Source organism: Pipistrellus hanaki, assembly GCF_964339955.1.
Source record: "Pipistrellus hanaki genome assembly, contig: scaffold_39, whole genome shotgun sequence".
Taxonomy (NCBI): domain Eukaryota; kingdom Metazoa; phylum Chordata; class Mammalia; order Chiroptera; family Vespertilionidae; genus Pipistrellus; species Pipistrellus hanaki.
The window spans coordinates 846,952-863,857 of NW_028182294.1; the positions used below are offsets into that span (position 1 = coordinate 846,952).

Below are 16,906 nucleotides of genomic sequence, written 5' to 3' on the forward strand. Positions count from 1 at the left end.
GTCAACGCTCCTTGTCTTAAAACACACCTCCCTCAGGACCGGGGGAGGGGGGCAGCTGTGGGGGCACAGCGACCCTGGGGCCGGGGTGCGCCGTGGCCCCCGAGGGCCACCCATGCCCGCTGGGGCTCCGGGAGCCGCAGGCGCAGGGCCGCGCTGAGGGCGAGCAGAAGGGACCGAGGGCCTGGGGTGAGGGCGGGTCTGGGCTCAGTGGCTGGGGTCCGAGGGGCGTCCAGGCAGGGGGAGGCGGGAGGCAGGATGCCGGGTGCTCTGACCGGGGACAGGAAGGGCCAGCCTCTCATCCTGCTGCTGGGGTGACGGGCAGAGCAGCAGAGGTGGGGGTACGGGCAGGGGTGCTGGGAGGGCAGAGGGAGGAGGGCCTGGGCCGGTCCCCGGGGAGGGGGGACGGGGCTTGGGGCGGGGGGCGCTGTGACCAGCTGGTGAGGCAGGCGGCAGGTGTGGTCGGACCCAGGGCGGCTACATGGCGCTCACAGCTCTCCCCCGGGGAGCCGTCGGGAGGGTGGGGGGAGGGGGGAAGGAGCGGGGGGGGAGGGGGGGCCGCGTCCGCTGGCTGGGCCGCTCGGCACCTGGGCCGGAGGACTGCCCCGGGGTTTCCACCGCCTGAGGGCAGGGGTTCCCCAGCAGGGGTGTCACAGCTGTGAGCAGCAGTGCGGCTCGGAGGCCAGGGGGTGGCCGGCTGCTGCAGAGGGGCCTTCTGCTGCCTCTCCCTCGGTCACCAGCACCGCCATGCCCCCGAGGGCCACACCAGAAGAGGAACAATAAAGTAAAATAAAGCATAAAGCCTGGCCGGCCGGGCTCCGTGGTGGAGCATCAACCTAGGAACCAGGGGCTCACGGTTCGATTCCCCGTCAGGGCGCAGGCCCGGGCTGCAGGCTCCCTCCCCAGTGGGGGGCGTGCAGGAGGCAGCCGGTCATTGATTCTCTCTCCTCATGGACATTTCTCACTCTCTCTGCCTCTCCCTTCCTCTCTGACTCCATGAAAGAATATTTAAAAAAATAAAGAACACATGAAGTGCTGCTGTTGCAAAGGTCCCGAGGGAGGTGTGTTTTAAGACAAGGAGCGTGGACGTGACCGAAGACGCCCAGGACTGCCGGTCGGAGCCAGACGGACACAGGGACAAAGGCCCGGATCAGCCCTGGGGCTGGGGACCCACCTCGTCCGTGCCCTACCCCCCCCCCCCCCCGGGCCTCCGGGGCAGGGCTGCCCAGGTGGGGCTGCCAGAGGGCTGGGGGCCTGCCCCCAGGACGGGCCAGAGCTGACGCAGCCGGACACAAGCCCGCCCCACCTCCTAGGCAAACAGCCCAGCGGGGGACTTGGCACCACCAGCAGGGGTGGGAGGTCAAGTCCACCGCCTGTCAACAGGCCCGAGGGGTCTGCCTGCCCCAGCCCCCGTGCCAGGCTCAGAGCCACCGGTTCCTCTCGGAGCGGCACAGACCCTCCGCCCCGCAGCGGAGGAGCGGGCAGAGCCCCGGAGGCCCAGCCCCGGTGCAGCCCCTCAGGGCCTCAGGAGGGGCCCCGGCCCCGCCCCGGGGAGCCGGGCAGCTGGCCCCCAGGTGGCCCCCAGGTGTCAGCGACGCCCGGGCCCCAGCCCCTGGGCTCAGTCTCATGTGCCCCACATCAGGCCTGTGAATGGGGTGACTCCCCGCGCAGTCTCCAGGCCCAGGCCCCTTCCTGAACCCCCACCCGGCTGCAGGCAGCTGCTGCCGCCCTGGCGCAGAGGGAAGCAGAGGCTGGCGGATGGGCCGGGGCGGCGGGCGGGGCTGGGCGTGAATGGGGGCCACGGGCCTCGGTACCAGGCGCCTCTCAGCGCTGAGGGGGGCGGGAGGGGCCCGGGCTGTGAGGGGTCACGTCTGGGCCCCGCTGCCAAGGCTGCGGTTGCTGAGCCAACACGGGGGTTCCTGGAGGGAGGGGAGGGTCTGTTTGCCGGCGGACACTGGTTAATCTCCGCCAGGGCCCCAGGCAGAGGCCCCTGGGCCGGCTTAATCCTGAGCAAACGGCCGGGGCTGCCTGGCCGCCGCCTCGGTCCACACGGCCGCCGCGGGGCCGTGCTGTCCCCCACCCCCGCTGTCCCCCCCGCTGTCCCCCCCCGCGCTGGCTGCGCTCCTGTCGAGGGGGCCCGGGCAGCTCTGCGGACCTGGCCTGTTTGGGGGCTGCTTCTGCAGGGCAGTCACGGGGCTGGGGGAGGAGCGGGGGGCAGAGGAGGGGGACCCGCTGACAGCTCAGGCGGCTGCGCCCAGAAGATGGAGGAAGTCCCTGCCCCCTGCCTCTCCCCCTCACCCCGCCAAGGCCTCCCTCCCGGGGCTCCTGTCCCACCTCCCGTTTCCCACCTCCCCGCCCCCCCCCCCCCCCCCGCGTCCATGGCTCACGGCGGGGTCCCCGTCTGGTCCAGCCGGGGCCGCTGCTCCCCGCCTTCAGCCGGCCACGGGCAGCGACAGCATGGACCTTCGGGAGGACATGCGCTTTTCTGTGGTCACGTTCCTGGGTCAGCTGCAGGGACAGCGGGCTGCCCGCCCCGGAGCACCCTGCCCGCTGCCCCCTCCTCTCCTGTTGGCTCGGTGTGTGCACGCACCTGCCCGCTCTGTGTCCGCCGGCTCTTCTCAGCCTCCGCAGCCCTGGCCCTTCACCCCACGGAGGTGGGCTCGCGTCTCCGGAAACAGGCAGGGTCCCGGCGGCGAGTCTGGCACGACCAGCACCGCCCCAGCCCCACCCCCACTGTCCTGCCCACGCTCGCTCCTTCCAGTCTGGGATCCGGCCGGGACCCCAGCCCCACGTGCTGGGCGCCCTCCATCTCCTTCCACCCAGGGCGGGCCCTCGCGGGGGCAGGTCTGCCTGAGGCTGAAGGGCTGCCTCAGCACTGGGCCAGGCTGAAGAGGCTGGGGAAGCCTCTGATGTGCACGCTCACTGTCAAAACCTCAGCTAAACACGGCCAACGAGACAGGGGCCTCAGCGATCACCCACCATAAGGAATGGTCTCTGTGTAAATTGTCTCAAACCACAGGGGCCACTGCGGCCTTCAGCAACAGCAATAGCACCCACAACACCACAAGCCTTACTATAGAAAACACATACGCCCGTTCAAAGGAGCAACATAAATTTACAGAAACCATCCCTGAGGAAGTCCAGACGTCACTCTGACTGGACAAAGACGTTAAAAGGACTGTCTCAGCTAAGCTCAGAGGGAAGGGAGACAGGAAATCAGGGAGAACGTGAACACACCAAATGAGACATTCTCCGAGAGGTGGGAATTATTCCTGAAAAGACGCACAGGAGCTGAGAAATACGGCTGACATGGAAAATTAATTCGAGGGGTTCAACGCAGCCTTGAGCAGGCAGAAGAAAGATGTAATGAACTGGAAGACAGGACAATGGAAAGGATCCTGTTTTAGGAGCAGGAACAAAAAAAAAAAGAGAGAGAGAAAGGTGAATAGAGCCCACAGGAGTGTGGGACATCATCAGGCAGGTCAACATACGCATAATGACCGTCCCAGCAGAGAAGACAGAGGGACAGAACTGTTATTTGAAGAAATAATGCTGAAAACCTCCACGAAGCTCAACAAACTCCAATGGGACAAATTCAAAGAGACGCCTTCTGACATGCGTTGTAGCCAACTGCTGAGAGGCAACGTGGGAATCTTAAAAACGCCAGGAGAGCCCTAACCGGTGTGGCTCAATGGATAGAGCATCGGCCTGTGGACTAAAGGGCCCCAGGTTCCATTCTGGTCAAGGACATGTACCTTGGTTGCAGGCACATCCCCACTAGGAGGTGTGCAGGAGGCAGCTGATCGATGTTTCTCTCTCATTGATGTTTCTAACTCTATCCTTCTCCCTTCCTCTCTGTAAAAAAAAAAAAAAAAAAAAAAAATCAATAAAATAAATATTTTTAAAAAATGCAAGAGAGAAGCTACATGCCACTTACAAGACACCCGCAGTGTGACTGTTAGCCGATTTATGGTTAGAATCCTTGGAATGCAGAAAGGCTGTGGACAGCGTATTTGAAGCAATGAAAGGCAAAACAAAAAACCAAAAACCAGTTAACAAAGAATTCTATATCTGGCAACACTTTCCTTCAAAAACGAGAAGGAAATGAAGACGTTTCCAGGTGAACGGAATGTGAGGGAGTCTGTTCCCACAGACGGACTCTGTGGACGTGCCTTAAAAAGCCCTCACGAGGCGGTAAGTAAAGCTACAGGAAGAAATAAAGTCCCAATAAAGCTAAGTGTGTGGGCAAATATAAAAGCCACTACCGCTGTAATTCCTGGTTGTAACGCCACTTTTTGCTTGCTCCATGACTTAGAAATACATGCATACAGGTAACGGTAAACCCGTGTAATTGGGAACACGGGTGTAAATAGGTCATTTTTACAGCAACACGAGGGAGGGGATTAGCGTTTTTGTACACGACCGAAGTTACCTCAACTCACACTGGACTGGCGTTAGGGTGTTGTATGTCACCTCATGATCACCACAAAGAACACGCCTGGAAGATGAGCACAGAAATGTGAAGAAGATAGAAACGTGTGCACAGGAAGGCAGTGACGGTCTCCATGGGGAGCACGGAGGCAGGGAACACGCAGGACCAGGGGGACGTGGCAGAGGCAGGCTGCCCTCAGCGGTGACGTCACGTGGAGCCTGCGTCCGAGGGCGGATCGCAGGCTCGGGAGGAACACGTGATGCAGCCATGCACGGCCGTGCGCGGTCCTCCCCGGACACGCACTTCAGTGCGAAGACACAGCGGAGCCACGTCACATGCTGGGAAAGGACGTCTGAGGAAATGGCCACCAAGGACCAGCCGAAAGAAGCCCTAGGTTTCAAAAGGTAATGAGAGACGAAGAAGGTATTATTTATTGAGAGTCAATTCAACAGGAAAACGTAACCATTTTATTTTTTATATATATTTCATTGATTTTTTACAAACAGGAAGGGAAAGGGATAGAGAATTAGAAACATCGATGATGAGAGACCATCATGGATTGGCTGCCCCCTGCATGCTACTGGGGATCAAGCCCACAACCCAGGCATTTGCCCTTGACCGGAATCAAACCTGGGGCCCTTCAGTCTGCAGGCCAATGCTCTATCCACTGAGCCACACCGGTCAGGGCAAAATGTAACCATTTTAACCCTTATATGCATCAAACAAAATAGCCCCCACAATCCATTCAGAAGACACCGGCAGAATCCTCGTGAAAGATGATTGCTCTTAGGTGCTAGTTGGAGATTTCGACACCACGTCTTAGTAACGAGCAGAACCGCCGGACAGAGGACTGACGGAGACGTGGAGGCTGTGAGAAGCATTGTAAACCGTTACACCGAGCCTGTGCACACAGAGCACGCAGCCGAACACAGAACACGCCTTCTTACGGGCACATGAGACGTTCTTCATGATAAACCGGAGCTTATGCTAAAAAAAAAACTAAAAAAAAACAAAAAACAAACAAACACCAGGCTAATAAATGCTAGCCCGGCTGGCGTGGCTCCGTGGTTGAGCATCAACCTATGAACTAGGAGTTCAGGGTTCGATTCCCGGGTGGGGCACAGGTCTGGGTTGCGGGCTCCATCTCCAGTGGGGGCGTGCAGGAAGCAGCTGACCCATGATTCTCTCTCATCGACGTTTCTAGCTCTCTATCTCTCTCCCTTCCTCTCTGTAAAAATCAATAAAATAAAAAATAAAATGGCGGGCTTTGTGATGTTCGTTTTACTACAAAAAGCCATTTCCTGTGGTTTTCCTGCTTCACTAGTAAGTGCTCCAATACCTGCCCCCTCCCCCGAATTCAGAGCAAGCTCAGACCTCTCCCCCCTGACCTAGCCCCCCCCCTCGGGCTCCGCCTCCCCCCCACCGGCCAGTCCCTGCCGCACCAGGGCCTTCAGACCCTCCAATGGCCAAGGTGGTCCCTGCCCAGGGCCCTGCCCCACTGCCTACTCCCTCTGCTCAGCTTTCACCCCGCCCCCAGCCACCATCCTCCGGGGACCCTCCGAGGTGCCTCCCCGCCCTCACGGGGCGCTGTGCATCCTGAGCTCCGTGGAACAGGCCCGGGTTCTCCGTCCCTCAGACCCCATTGCCCAGCCCCCACCCCCACCCCCCTGCTCAGCACCAGGTGCTGGAAGGAAAGGAGGAAGCAGGAGGCAGGGGCAGAGGGGGAGGGAGGGCCGCCGGCCAGGGCAGGATCTCTGTGGAAACCAGGAAGATGCCAAGGACATTGGTCACCCCTCCCCCGGGACCCCCGCCCTGGCTGTGTCTGGCTCAGGGCCCCCTGGTCGCACCGCCGGGCCCTCAGCCCCCTGGGAACGGGGCCCGTGGGAGACAGGCCAGGCTGCCGGGCCCCCGTCCACGCAGCCTCCAGAGGCAGCGCCCCAGGGCCGTGCAGGGGGCTCCGAGTGGACCTGAGCCAGGTCCATGGCCACCCTCCCGGCACCGGGCACACCACCGGAGCCCAGGAAACGCCAGACCCAGCGCGCCCGGGCCTCTGCCTGGAGCCTGCTCCCTGGTGCGGGGGGCAGACGGCGGGATCGGGGGGCTGAGGCCTGGCTGGGGTCTTCCGTCACCCCCGGGCTCTGCCTGGAGCCTGCTCCCTGGTGCGGGGGGCAGACGGCGGGATCGGGGGGCTGAGGCCTGGCTGGGGTCTTCCGTCACCCCCGGGCCTCTGCCTGGAGCCTGCTCCCTGGTGCGGGGGGCAGACGGCGGGATCGGGGGGCTGAGGCCTGGCTGGGGTCTTCCGTCACCCCCGGGCTCTGCCTGGCCCTGGCTGCGGAGGCAGGGCGGGCCGGGCGGTGGCTCCTGGCACACCCGCCCCGCGCAGCCTCGGAGCAGCGGAGCGCTGGCCCCGGCCCCCTCCCCGCCTCTGTTCGCGGCTCCCTCAACTGTGAAGGGGTAAACGCGCTGAGCAAACAGGCCGGGCCGGCATCCGGGATGTCTCAATCGCGGACCCTGAGCCGCCCTCCCCGACGGTGCTCAGGGAGGCCCGCTGGGTCCCCGCACCCGGGGGCCAGCGCCCGCTGGGCGGGGCGGGCGGGGGGACAGGGACGGACACGAACCCTAAGGAACACGTGGGCCCCAGACCAGAGCCGGGCTGCCCACAGGGGCCCGCGCCCCCTCCCTCCGAGGTGTGAGGTTTGGGGGGAGGACCCTGGATGAGCCCGGGAGGGAGAGGTGGGTGCTGGGGAGCAGGGGGCCCCGAAACCCGGCCCGCCAGCCGTGGGCCCCATGTGGAGCAGGTCCCTGCTGAGGTGACCTGGCAGCCCCAAGGGGCACATCACCGCGGACACATGGGTCCTGCGTGGCCTGCCGTGGGCTGATGCAGGCGGGTCTGGGACCCCACTAACAGGCAGCCTCGGAGTGAGGTGGGGTCCCCAGGCCCCGGGCTGGGAGCCTCTGCTGGGCCGTGCCCAGAGGCGCCGGGCGGGGCCACTGAGGCAGTGCCCACTCCCTGGACGTTGAACTTGAGGACAAAGAGGAGCCCAGGGACTTGGGGGGCACAGAGCCGCCTCCTAGCACCCCCCCCCACTCCATGCAGACCAGGAGCCCGGGCCCCCAAAGCCAGCCAACCCACCCCCAGCTGCGCGGGGGACCCAGGGCCGCCGCAGGCCAGCAGCACTGACCTCGGCCTCCCAGCCCCTCCCCCCATCGGACAGGACAGGGGTGTGCGGTCCCCCCCCCGGCCCACCTCTGGGTCTCCCCCAGGCTTCCGGGGCTCGACGTGGAGCTGAACCCCAACCCTCTGGAGGGAGGTGGGGCTGCAGCCAGGGAGGGCCCCGAGGTGCCCTCCTGCGGGCTTTGCCGTCTGGAGGGGCCGCCAGCACCCCTCCCTGCGGTTCCCAGAGGCCTCTGGGCGGGGGTCTGCGTCTCGGGGCCCCGGGGCCAAGGCTCCTTCCTCCTCGCACTACCTTCCTGCTCCGGCCCCTCCCCGAGAGCAAACACCGGGGCTGGCGGGAGCGGGCAGTGCCCCCGCGGCCGCCCGGGCACGGGGCCAGGGCCTCCGCCACATAAGGCCCGCGCCCCGGAGCCAGCGCTGCCCACTCCCCTCGCCGCCCGCAGTCCCAGGATGGGCGATCCGAGCGGGTGCCGGGCGCTGGCCTGGGCGCTCCTGGTCCTGCTCCGGGTGCCCACGGCAGGTGAGTGTGCCCGCACCGCCCTCACGCCGCCCGGGGCCTCCTGCGGGCGGACCCGCAGGACCCAGCGGTGCGCCCGGGAGACGCCCTGCCCAGCCGGTGCTTGTCCTTCCACCTGAGGCCGTGCGACAGCTCGGGCACCCAGCGGCTGTGAGATACCCCCGCAGGGGGCAGGCGGCCTGGCAGCAGGGGCCACGTCTGAACCCCACTCCCAGCCTGGCTACTGGGCCTCTCAGCCGCCACGCCCGGGCCCCCCTCCGCCCCGGCCCCCCTCCGCCCTGGGCCCGCCGCCCTGGGCCTCGGTGGCAGAAGCCCTAATACTTACTGTCAACAAAAAAGACGCAGCCTCGGGCTGCCCGGCGGTGACAGCCGCCTCCTGCGCTCAGCACCGAGCGTCCCCCTGCCTCTCCCGGGCCAGGGCCGGTTTTCAAGGCCGGGCCAGGGCCGGGTCAGGGCCAGGGTCAGGGTCAGGGCCGGGTCAGGGCCAGGGTCAGGGCCAGAGCTGGGCCAGGGCCGGGTCTCAGGGCCAGGGTCAGGGTCAGGGCCGGGCCAGGGCCGGGTCAGGGCCAGGGTCAGGGTCAGGGCCGGGTCAGGGCCAGGGTCAGGGCCAGAGCTGGGCCAGGGCCGGGTCTCAGGGCCAGGGTCAGGGTCAGGGCTGGGCCAGGGCCGGGTCTCAGGGCCAGGGTCAGGGCCAGGGCCGGGTCAGGGCAGGGTGGTGGTCTCTCTGAGCCCCTGGCCCGGCCCCCTTCCTTGGGGAGAGCGGGGCTGGAGGTGCCGGCTCTCCTCTGTGGCACCTGGCGGGGGGCCTGGGCACACGCCTCGCCCCGGCTCCCTTTGGGGTGCACTTTGCACAGCCAGGTCCCCACTCAGCGGGTTCCTCCGGCTCCCGGGGCCCTGCCCCCGAGGGGGCCTGGGTGAGAGCACCGCACCTCCACCCGCTTCCTTCTTCTCGGGCGAATCGCTCCGGGGGGGGGCATGCACTATCGGGGGGAGGGCCCGCTGAGGCCCCACCGGGGGTGGGGAGGGGGCCCGGGCTGCTGGGAGGAGGCCGGGGGCAGGCATTTCTCTGTGAGGGGTGGAGGCCCAGCGCCCCGCCGGTCCCCGCCACGGAGGTTCTGCCGGGCGCCCGTGGTCTGGAGGCCAGGACCCGGGGAGGTGCCCTGTGACCTGCGTTTTCTCCACGGGGCCCGGGCCGGGGCAGGGAGGAGGGCTGCAGGTCTGGGCTCGGGGCGGGCAGATGGACAGACGGACAGGCAGAGGGCAGCAGGCCCCAGAGAGCGCAGGTGGCCACGGGCGGTCCCTCGGCCCCGGCGTCCGCGGTCTGGCCCGGGATGTCCGGCAGGAAGCAGCCCAGCGTGACGGCTGCCCAGCGCCCCTCCCGGGCTCGGGCCCCACGGGGGACATCAGGGCCCCACCCTGCACCCCCACAAAGCGGGTCTGGGTCCCAGGGGGGCCCTGGCAGACGCACGGAAGGAGTCCTGGGCCGTGTGCGGGCGCCCCCACCGGAGGCCGGCAGAGGGGGCCTGGGGCCGAGGCCTGGCCCGGAGGCCCGGCCAGGCGGGGGGCTGCGGGAGGAGGCGGACCCGGACCGCGGCCACCCCGCCCGCCGCTCCGTTCTGGTCCTGGGTTTTGGGTTTCTGCTAAGTCACGCCTGGGAGCCTCCGGCCGCGGTGTCCGCCCACAAAGCCCGTCTTTGTCCTTCTCGGGGGCCTGGGGCGGCGGCCGCTCCTGGGGGCCGGCGGCCGGGCCAGCGGCCACCGCCTTTTCCTGGTTCCATTCTCCTGCCCGTCCCAGCCTCCCCGGGGGGGGGGGGGGCAGCACGGGCGCCGAAGGCAGCCGCCGCCAGACCCCCGGCGGAGGCCTCGCTCTGTCCCCGCGGGACGCGGCCAGAGCCTGCTCGTGCGGCCGCCACCTGCGGCCTCGGACGCGCAAACAGGCTGCGGAGGGGCTGGCGTGTCCGGCTCCCCGCTGACTCCCTCCTGTCCCCACAGAGCCGCAGGGCAGCGCGGAGCCCAGCTGGGCAGACGCAGAGGCAGCCAAGGGCAGTCGGAGGATGGACACGGGTACGCGGCCAGCGGGGGGAAGGAGCCAGAGCCCGTCTGCAGGGAGAGGGTGCAGGGAGGGGGGGAAACCAAGGACACGGAGGCGCAAAGCAGACACGCAAATGCTCACACACTCCCCACAGTGTGCACACGCGTGTCCACACATAATGTGCGCGCACACATGTGTGCACATATTCGCCTAGTGTGCACACATCCCACACTCATACATGCACACACCCACACATGTGTGAACATGCACACACTCACACACTCGAGCAAGGCACGCACACCAGCCCCGAGGGAAGCCTGTCTGAAGGGCCCGGTCAGTCCTGGCCCCAGGGGGCGGGTCAGGGTTGGCCTGCGGCTGCTGCTCCCCGGGGGGACAGTGAGGAGGGTGGGGGTCCGGGAGGGGCAGGCGGCCCGGCCCCATCCCGAGTGCCCCGCCCTCACTCCGCAGCCCAGCGCACGATCATCATGCCCCCCATCACTGTCCTCCCCGCCATGAGCCGTGAGTGATGTGCCCGCCGCTGGGGGCGGGTGTCTGCCAGCCTGGGGGGCAGGGGTGTGGGTGGAGCTGGGACTGAGGGGCAGCTGGACGCCGGGCACAGCGGGAGCCCGCCCCGTGGACGGCTCTCCTGGGCGGCCCGGGTGCCCTGTGGACGGCTCCCCTGGGCGGCCCGGGTGCCCTGTGGACGGCTCCCCTGGGCGGCCCGGGTGCGGGGCAGGCGCGGGGTCGGGAGAGCCAGAGGTGCCGAGGGGCGCGAGGCAGACCCGGGGGGTGGGGCCGCCTCGGGGCTCCCTGCCCCCGCGCCGCGTGCCTCCCGGGGAGCCAGGCACACGCGTGCTCCAGCGGGGCCTCCCACGCTCCCGCAGCCCTGAGCCCGGCGCACGGCGGCCGCGTGTGCAGCACGTGGGGCGACTTCCACTACAAGACCTTCGACGGCGACGTGTTCCGCTTCCCCGGCCGCTGCAACTACGTCTTCTCGGCGCACTGCGGGGCCGCCTACGAGGACTTCAACGTGCAGCTGCGCCGCGGCCTGGCCGGCACCCGGCCCACCATCACCCACGTGGTGCTCCGGGCGCAGGGGCTGGTGCTGGAGCTGTCCGGCGGCGCCGTCCTCATCGACGGGCGGCGGTGAGCCCGAGCGCGGCGGCGGGCGGCGGACTCCGGGGCCGGGCCGGGGCGCGGTGGGGCGGGGGCTGCGGGGACGGGGCGGGGGCTGCGGGCGGCCCGTTCCCTCCCAGACCGGCGGAGGTGGGACCGGAACTCTCCGCCCAGGGAGGACCTGCCCTACAGCCGGGCCGGCCTGCTGGTGGAGCGCAGCAGCAGCTACCTCAAGGTCAGCGTGCGGCTGGTGCTCACCTTCCTGTGGAACGGAGCGGACAGCGCCCTGGTGAGCGCCCCCTGTTGCCCGCTGTGGGAGTCGGGGGGGGGCGGTCGGGGGTCCGCGGGGGCCTGCAGAGGCTGGAGCTGCCCCTCCACCCGCAGCTGGAGCTGGACCCCAAGTACGCCAACCAGACGTGCGGGCTCTGCGGGGACTTCAACGGGCTCCCGGCCGTCAGCGAGTTCTACGCCCACAGTGAGCGCCAAGGGGTCAGGGCGTGCGGGGCGGCGGGGCCGGGCAGGCTGGATGTACACGGGGCCCCGGGCAGAAAGCAGGCCGGCGGGGTCCTGGGTGGGACAGGCAGGTGGGGGGGCTGGGTGCCCTTGGGGGGCCCCGGGCAGGAAGCAGGCCCGCGGGGTCCTGGGCTGGGTGCCCTCAGGCCCCGTGCAGCCCCACAGGAGCCCCCTCCTCGCAGACGCCAGGCTGACGCCGCTGCAGTTCGGGAACCTGCAGAAGCTGGACGGGCCCACGGAGCAGTGCCAGGACCCCCGGCCCGGCCCCGAGGACAACTGCACGGACACGGTGAGCCCTGCCCCTGGCGTCTGGGGGAGCGAGGGTCCCCTAGATCCGGGCAGCCGAGGACGCAGCCTCCACTTTGGGGGTGCACACTCCGCACCCACACGCTTCCACCCACTGCACACATGTAAGCGTGTGTGTGAACCTGTGTGAGCGTGTGCCCATCTGCGTGTGGAAATACACCCCCACACGGTCCTGCCAGGGGTGGGGCCTCAGGGAGCCCTTCGGCTGAGCGGGGAGGACCCCACCTCTGGACGTGGCCTGGAAGCTCGGGACCCCCTCAGCCAGCAGGACCCCAGCCTTACGCCGGGGCTGCAGCGGGAGGGGAGGTTCCTCCTGGGCTGCTCAGGGTGGGGGGCCCTCCCCTCCCCCCATTGGAGCCACCTCCAGGGGCAGGCTCTGCCCCTTCCCTGGGTGCCCCACGCGTGTCCCAGAGCCGGGGGGGTGCAGGGGGGGTCCAGCAGAGCCCAGAGCCCTCGGGGGGGGGGGGGTCAGTGGCTCAGCAGGATGGCGGGGGCGGGGAGGGAAAGAGCCGCAGGGAGGAGGGGGCTGCCTGGCGGGGGCCCCTGCGCCCCGCAGAGGCAGTGCGCGGTCTGCGTTCCCAGGAGGGCCTCTGCCGCCGCACGCTGCTGGGCCCGGCCTTCGCCCAGTGCCACGGGCTGGTGGCCGCCGACGCGTACGTGGCCGCCTGCGCCCAGGACCTGTGCCGCTGCCCCACCTGCCCCTGCGCCACCTTCGCCGAGTACTCCCGCCAGTGCGCCCACGCCGGGGGGCAGCCGCAGGACTGGAGGGGCCCCGGCCTCTGCCGTGAGTGCCGGGCCGCCTGGCAGGGGGGCCTAGGGCGGGGGAGCCGCTCCCGGAGCGGGGACGGCCTCGGCTCAGGAGGCGGCCGGGGCCCAGACAAGCAGGCCCCAGGCTTCTGAGACCCGGGGCTCCCGAGCCCGGATGTGGTTTGGGGGACCCTCGGGGGCAGTGGGAAGCGGGAGAGGAGGTGGCCGGCCTGCCCATCGGGCCGCCTGGGTGGCCGCCCGGGTGCGAAGCGCCATGCCCTCCCCGCAGCCCGGACCTGCCCGCTCAACATGCAGCACCGCGAGTGCGGCTCGCCCTGCGCCGACACCTGCTCCAACCCCGAGCGCGCCCAGCTCTGCGAGGACCACTGCGTGGACGGCTGCTTCTGCCCCCCAGGCAGGTCCCCCGCCCGGACCCTCCGCCCGCGCGAGGCAGCCTCCCTCGGTGGCGCCCCGCCCGCCCCGCTGACCCACTCGCCCCCACTGATGCCCTCCGCTGACCCCCCAGCCCTGCTGACCCGTCCCGCTGACCCGCCCGTGTCTCCCCCCCGCCCCCCCGCCCCACTGACCTGCCCGCCCCGCTGCCCCGCCCGCCCCGCTGACCCACTCACCCCCACTGACCCCCCCCCGCTGACCCGCCCGTGTCTCCCCCCGCCCCACTGACCCCCCCGCCCCGCTGACCCGCCCGCCCCCGATTACCCCCCCGTCCCTCTGACCCCCCCTGCTGACCTGCACGCCCCGCTGACCCCCCCGCCCCGCTGACCCCCCCGCCCCGCTGACCCCCCAGCCCCTGCTGACCCCCCCGCTGACCCGCCCGTGTCCCCCCGCCCCCCGCAGGCACGGTGCTCGATGACGTCACCGGCTCGGGCTGCCTGCCCCTGCAGCGCTGCCCCTGCGCCCACGGCGGCCGCACCTACGCGCCAGGGGAGTCCTTCACCACCAGCTGCAGCTCCTGGTAGGCCCCCCCGTCCCGCCGGGGGGGGGCGGGGGCGGGGCGCCTCCCTCACCGGCCGCTCTGCTCCTGCCCCAGCACCTGCTCCGGGGGACGGTGGCAGTGCCAGGACCTGCCCTGCCCGGGCACCTGCTCCGTCCAGGGCGGCTCCCACATCACCACCTACGACGAGAAGCTCTACGACATGCACGGCGACTGCAGCTACGTCCTGTCCAAGGTGCGCGGTCCCGGCCCAGCCCTCCCGGCCCTCCCTCCCGGGCCATCCGCACACCCCAGGGCGGAGGCACGCCCAGACCCAGACCCTCCCTGGAGGTGCCAGAGGCCACTGAGAGCCACCTGCAGCCTGCATGGCGTCCTGGGCACAGGGCACCGCACACGCGCACACACACAGAGACACGCACACACACAGAGAGACACACGCACACACACAGACACACGCCCACACACAGAGATACACGCACACACACAGAGACACACCCACACACAGAGACACACACACACAGAGAGACACACTCACGCACACAGAGACACGCACACACAGAGACACACGCCCACACACAGAGATACACACACACAGAGAGACACACGCACACACACAGAGACACACTCACGCACACAGAGACACGCACACACAGAGACACACGCACACACACAGAGACACACACACACAGAGAGACACACGCACACACACAGAGACACACGCCCACACACAGAGACACACACCCACACACAGAGACACGCACACACACAGAGACACGCACACACACACACAGAGACACACGCCCACACACAGAGACACACGCACACACACAGAGACGCGCGCCCACACACAGAGACACACGCACACACAGAGAGACACGCGCCCACACACAGAGACACACGCACACACACAGAGACACGCGCCCACACATATGCACGCACATGCGTGCACACGGGTGCATGCACATGCATGTGCATTGCACGTGCAGGCAGGCACATGCTCAGCCCCGCCGTTCTGCCCGTAGAAATGTGTGGATGGCGGCTTCACGGTGCTGGCCGAGCTGCGAAAGTGCGGCCTGACCGACAACGAGAACTGCCTCAAGACGGTGACCCTGAGCATGGACGGCGGGGACACGGTGAGGGGCCTGCCTCGCCGCCCGCAGCAGGGATGGTGGGGGAAGCAGGTCCGGGCAGCCGCCTTCCCGGGCTCCGCCCAGCCTGACCGCCCCTCCCTCCCAGGTCATCCGCATCCAGGCCAACGGCGGGGTCTTCATGAACTCCATCTTCACCCAGCTGCCGGTGTCCGCAGGTACGGCCGCACAGCTCTCCGTGGCCGTTCCGGATGAGGCCGGGTGGTTGTCTGGTGCAGAGCGGGGTCTCGGGGTCCCTCCTGTGGCTGCTGCGGGGACCCCGGCTCTCGGGGGGAGGGGGGGGGCGGAGCAGGGCCTGCCCTGCAGCTTTCTCAGGGTGTCTGTGGTCCCGCCCTGTGTGGGCACGTGAGCTCCTGCCCGCCTCCTGGATGTCTGGGCCCACCAGACGCCTGTCTGAGCCCGTGTCTGCCTCCCAGGCCATCCCCGGAGCACGAGGCTCAGGCAGTGGGGCCGGCAGGGCCGGGCCTGGCCTCCGGGCAGCCTCTGACTGTCCCCCGCCCCCACAGCCAACATCACCATGTTCCGGCCCTCGACCTTCTTCATCCTGGTGCACACGGGCCTCGGGCTGCAGCTGGAGGTGCAGCTGGTGCCCCTCATGCAGCTGGTGCTCCGGCTGGACCCCGCCCACCGCGGCCAGATGTGCGGTGAGCGCCAGGCAGAGGGAGTGGCCGGCAGTGGGGACGGGGAGACAGCGAGCAGGGAGGGACCTTGGGGGGTGGAATCTATCAGCAGATGGTTCTAGAACCAACCCACCGTGTGGGAGAAAGCTCGGGCCGGGGAGCAGGGCCGGGCTGGGCGGCAGGGCTGGGTGCCGGCTGACCCCCCTCCCGCCCAGGCCTCTGCGGGAACTTCAACCAGAACCAGGCGGACGACTTCCTCAGCCTCAGCGGCGTGGTGGAGGGCACGGCCGCCGCCTTCGCCAACACCTGGAAGACCCAGGCCGCCTGCCCCAACGTCAGGAACAGCTTCGAGGACCCCTGCGCCCTGAGCGTGGAGAACGGTACCCGCCCGGGGCCTGGGGCTGCCTCCCTCTGCCCGCAGGGTTTGGGGCGAGCAGGGTGGGTGCTGGCACCCCATCTCTGGGAAGAGCATCTCTCTGCCCTGCCAGTAGTGCGGGCGGCGGCAGGCAAGCCCACGTTGGTTCAGGGCCCGCGCGTGTGGAGCAGAGGCTGGGGGGGCAGAGGCTGGGAGGTGCGGGGAGGGGCCGTCAGCCCGCCCGGTGACCCCCGTGTTCCCGCCCCAGAGAACTACGCCCAGCACTGGTGCTCCCTGCTCACCCACCACGCGGGCGCCTTCGCACCCTGCCACCCTGTCATCAACCCCGCGCCCTTCCACGCGGTGAGACCCCCCGCCAGGCGGGGACCCCGGCTCTCCGGGGGGGGGGGGGCGGGCCGGAGCGGGGCCTGCCCTGCAGTTTTCCCCAGCCCCCTTTCCGGTCCCTGTGCCAGGGCTGGGCTCCATGGACGCTCCAGGGGAGGCTCCGGGGTCCCGGGCTGTGGCCACACCCCATGTCCCTGCTTCTGTGGCCTCCGGTCCCCGTGTGTGCGCGCGAGTTTCCTCTCGTGACACCGGCACGCCGGCTCAGGCCCCCCAATGCCTCCCCTTCGCCCATCGCCCCACCCCTGACCCCACCCCATCGGCTAAGACCGCCAAGCCCACACACCGCGGAGGGTGAAGGGTCCGTCTGTCCGTCTGTCCCTCTGCACGGGGCCTGCTTGGGGGGCGGGGCTCCAGGCTGGCCAGGGGAGGGGACAGGGTCCCAGGCGGATGGACCAGAGGAGGGGCTCCGGGGACGGCCGGGGTGCCTGACGCCCGCCCCGTCCCCAGAACTGCCTGTTCGATACGTGCAACTGCGAGAGGAGCGAGGACTGCCTGTGCGCCGCGCTGTCCGCCTACGTCCGCGCCTGCGCCGCGCGGGGCGTGCTGCTGCGCGGCTGGAGGGCCGGCGTGTGCAGTGAGTGGGGGGCCCCGG

The 16,906-nt window shown here is 68.8% G+C and overlaps 1 protein-coding gene across 1 annotated transcript in view; it reads left to right on the forward strand.

Annotated features, from left to right (window-relative positions):
- Nucleotides 1-8,054: 8,054 nt before the first annotated feature.
- Nucleotides 8,055-16,906, forward strand: part of LOC311615932 (mucin-5B-like) — a gene marked incomplete at its 5' end in the record, with an annotated part of 30,007 nt that continues 21,155 nt past the window's right edge. Inside the window, 17 exons of the mRNA XM_084907053.1 lie at nt 8,055-8,124; nt 10,113-10,184; nt 10,621-10,671; nt 11,037-11,298; nt 11,443-11,557; nt 11,653-11,743; nt 11,964-12,070; nt 12,670-12,871; nt 13,124-13,249; nt 13,690-13,807; nt 13,883-14,021; nt 14,809-14,919; nt 15,023-15,092; nt 15,441-15,578; nt 15,770-15,934; nt 16,178-16,272; nt 16,762-16,888. Of these exons, the coding sequence (XP_084763179.1) occupies nt 8,055-8,124; nt 10,113-10,184; nt 10,621-10,671; nt 11,037-11,298; nt 11,443-11,557; nt 11,653-11,743; nt 11,964-12,070; nt 12,670-12,871; nt 13,124-13,249; nt 13,690-13,807; nt 13,883-14,021; nt 14,809-14,919; nt 15,023-15,092; nt 15,441-15,578; nt 15,770-15,934; nt 16,178-16,272; nt 16,762-16,888 (2,059 nt within the window). The remainder of the gene's footprint in view (nt 8,125-10,112; nt 10,185-10,620; nt 10,672-11,036; nt 11,299-11,442; nt 11,558-11,652; nt 11,744-11,963; nt 12,071-12,669; nt 12,872-13,123; nt 13,250-13,689; nt 13,808-13,882; nt 14,022-14,808; nt 14,920-15,022; nt 15,093-15,440; nt 15,579-15,769; nt 15,935-16,177; nt 16,273-16,761; nt 16,889-16,906) is intronic.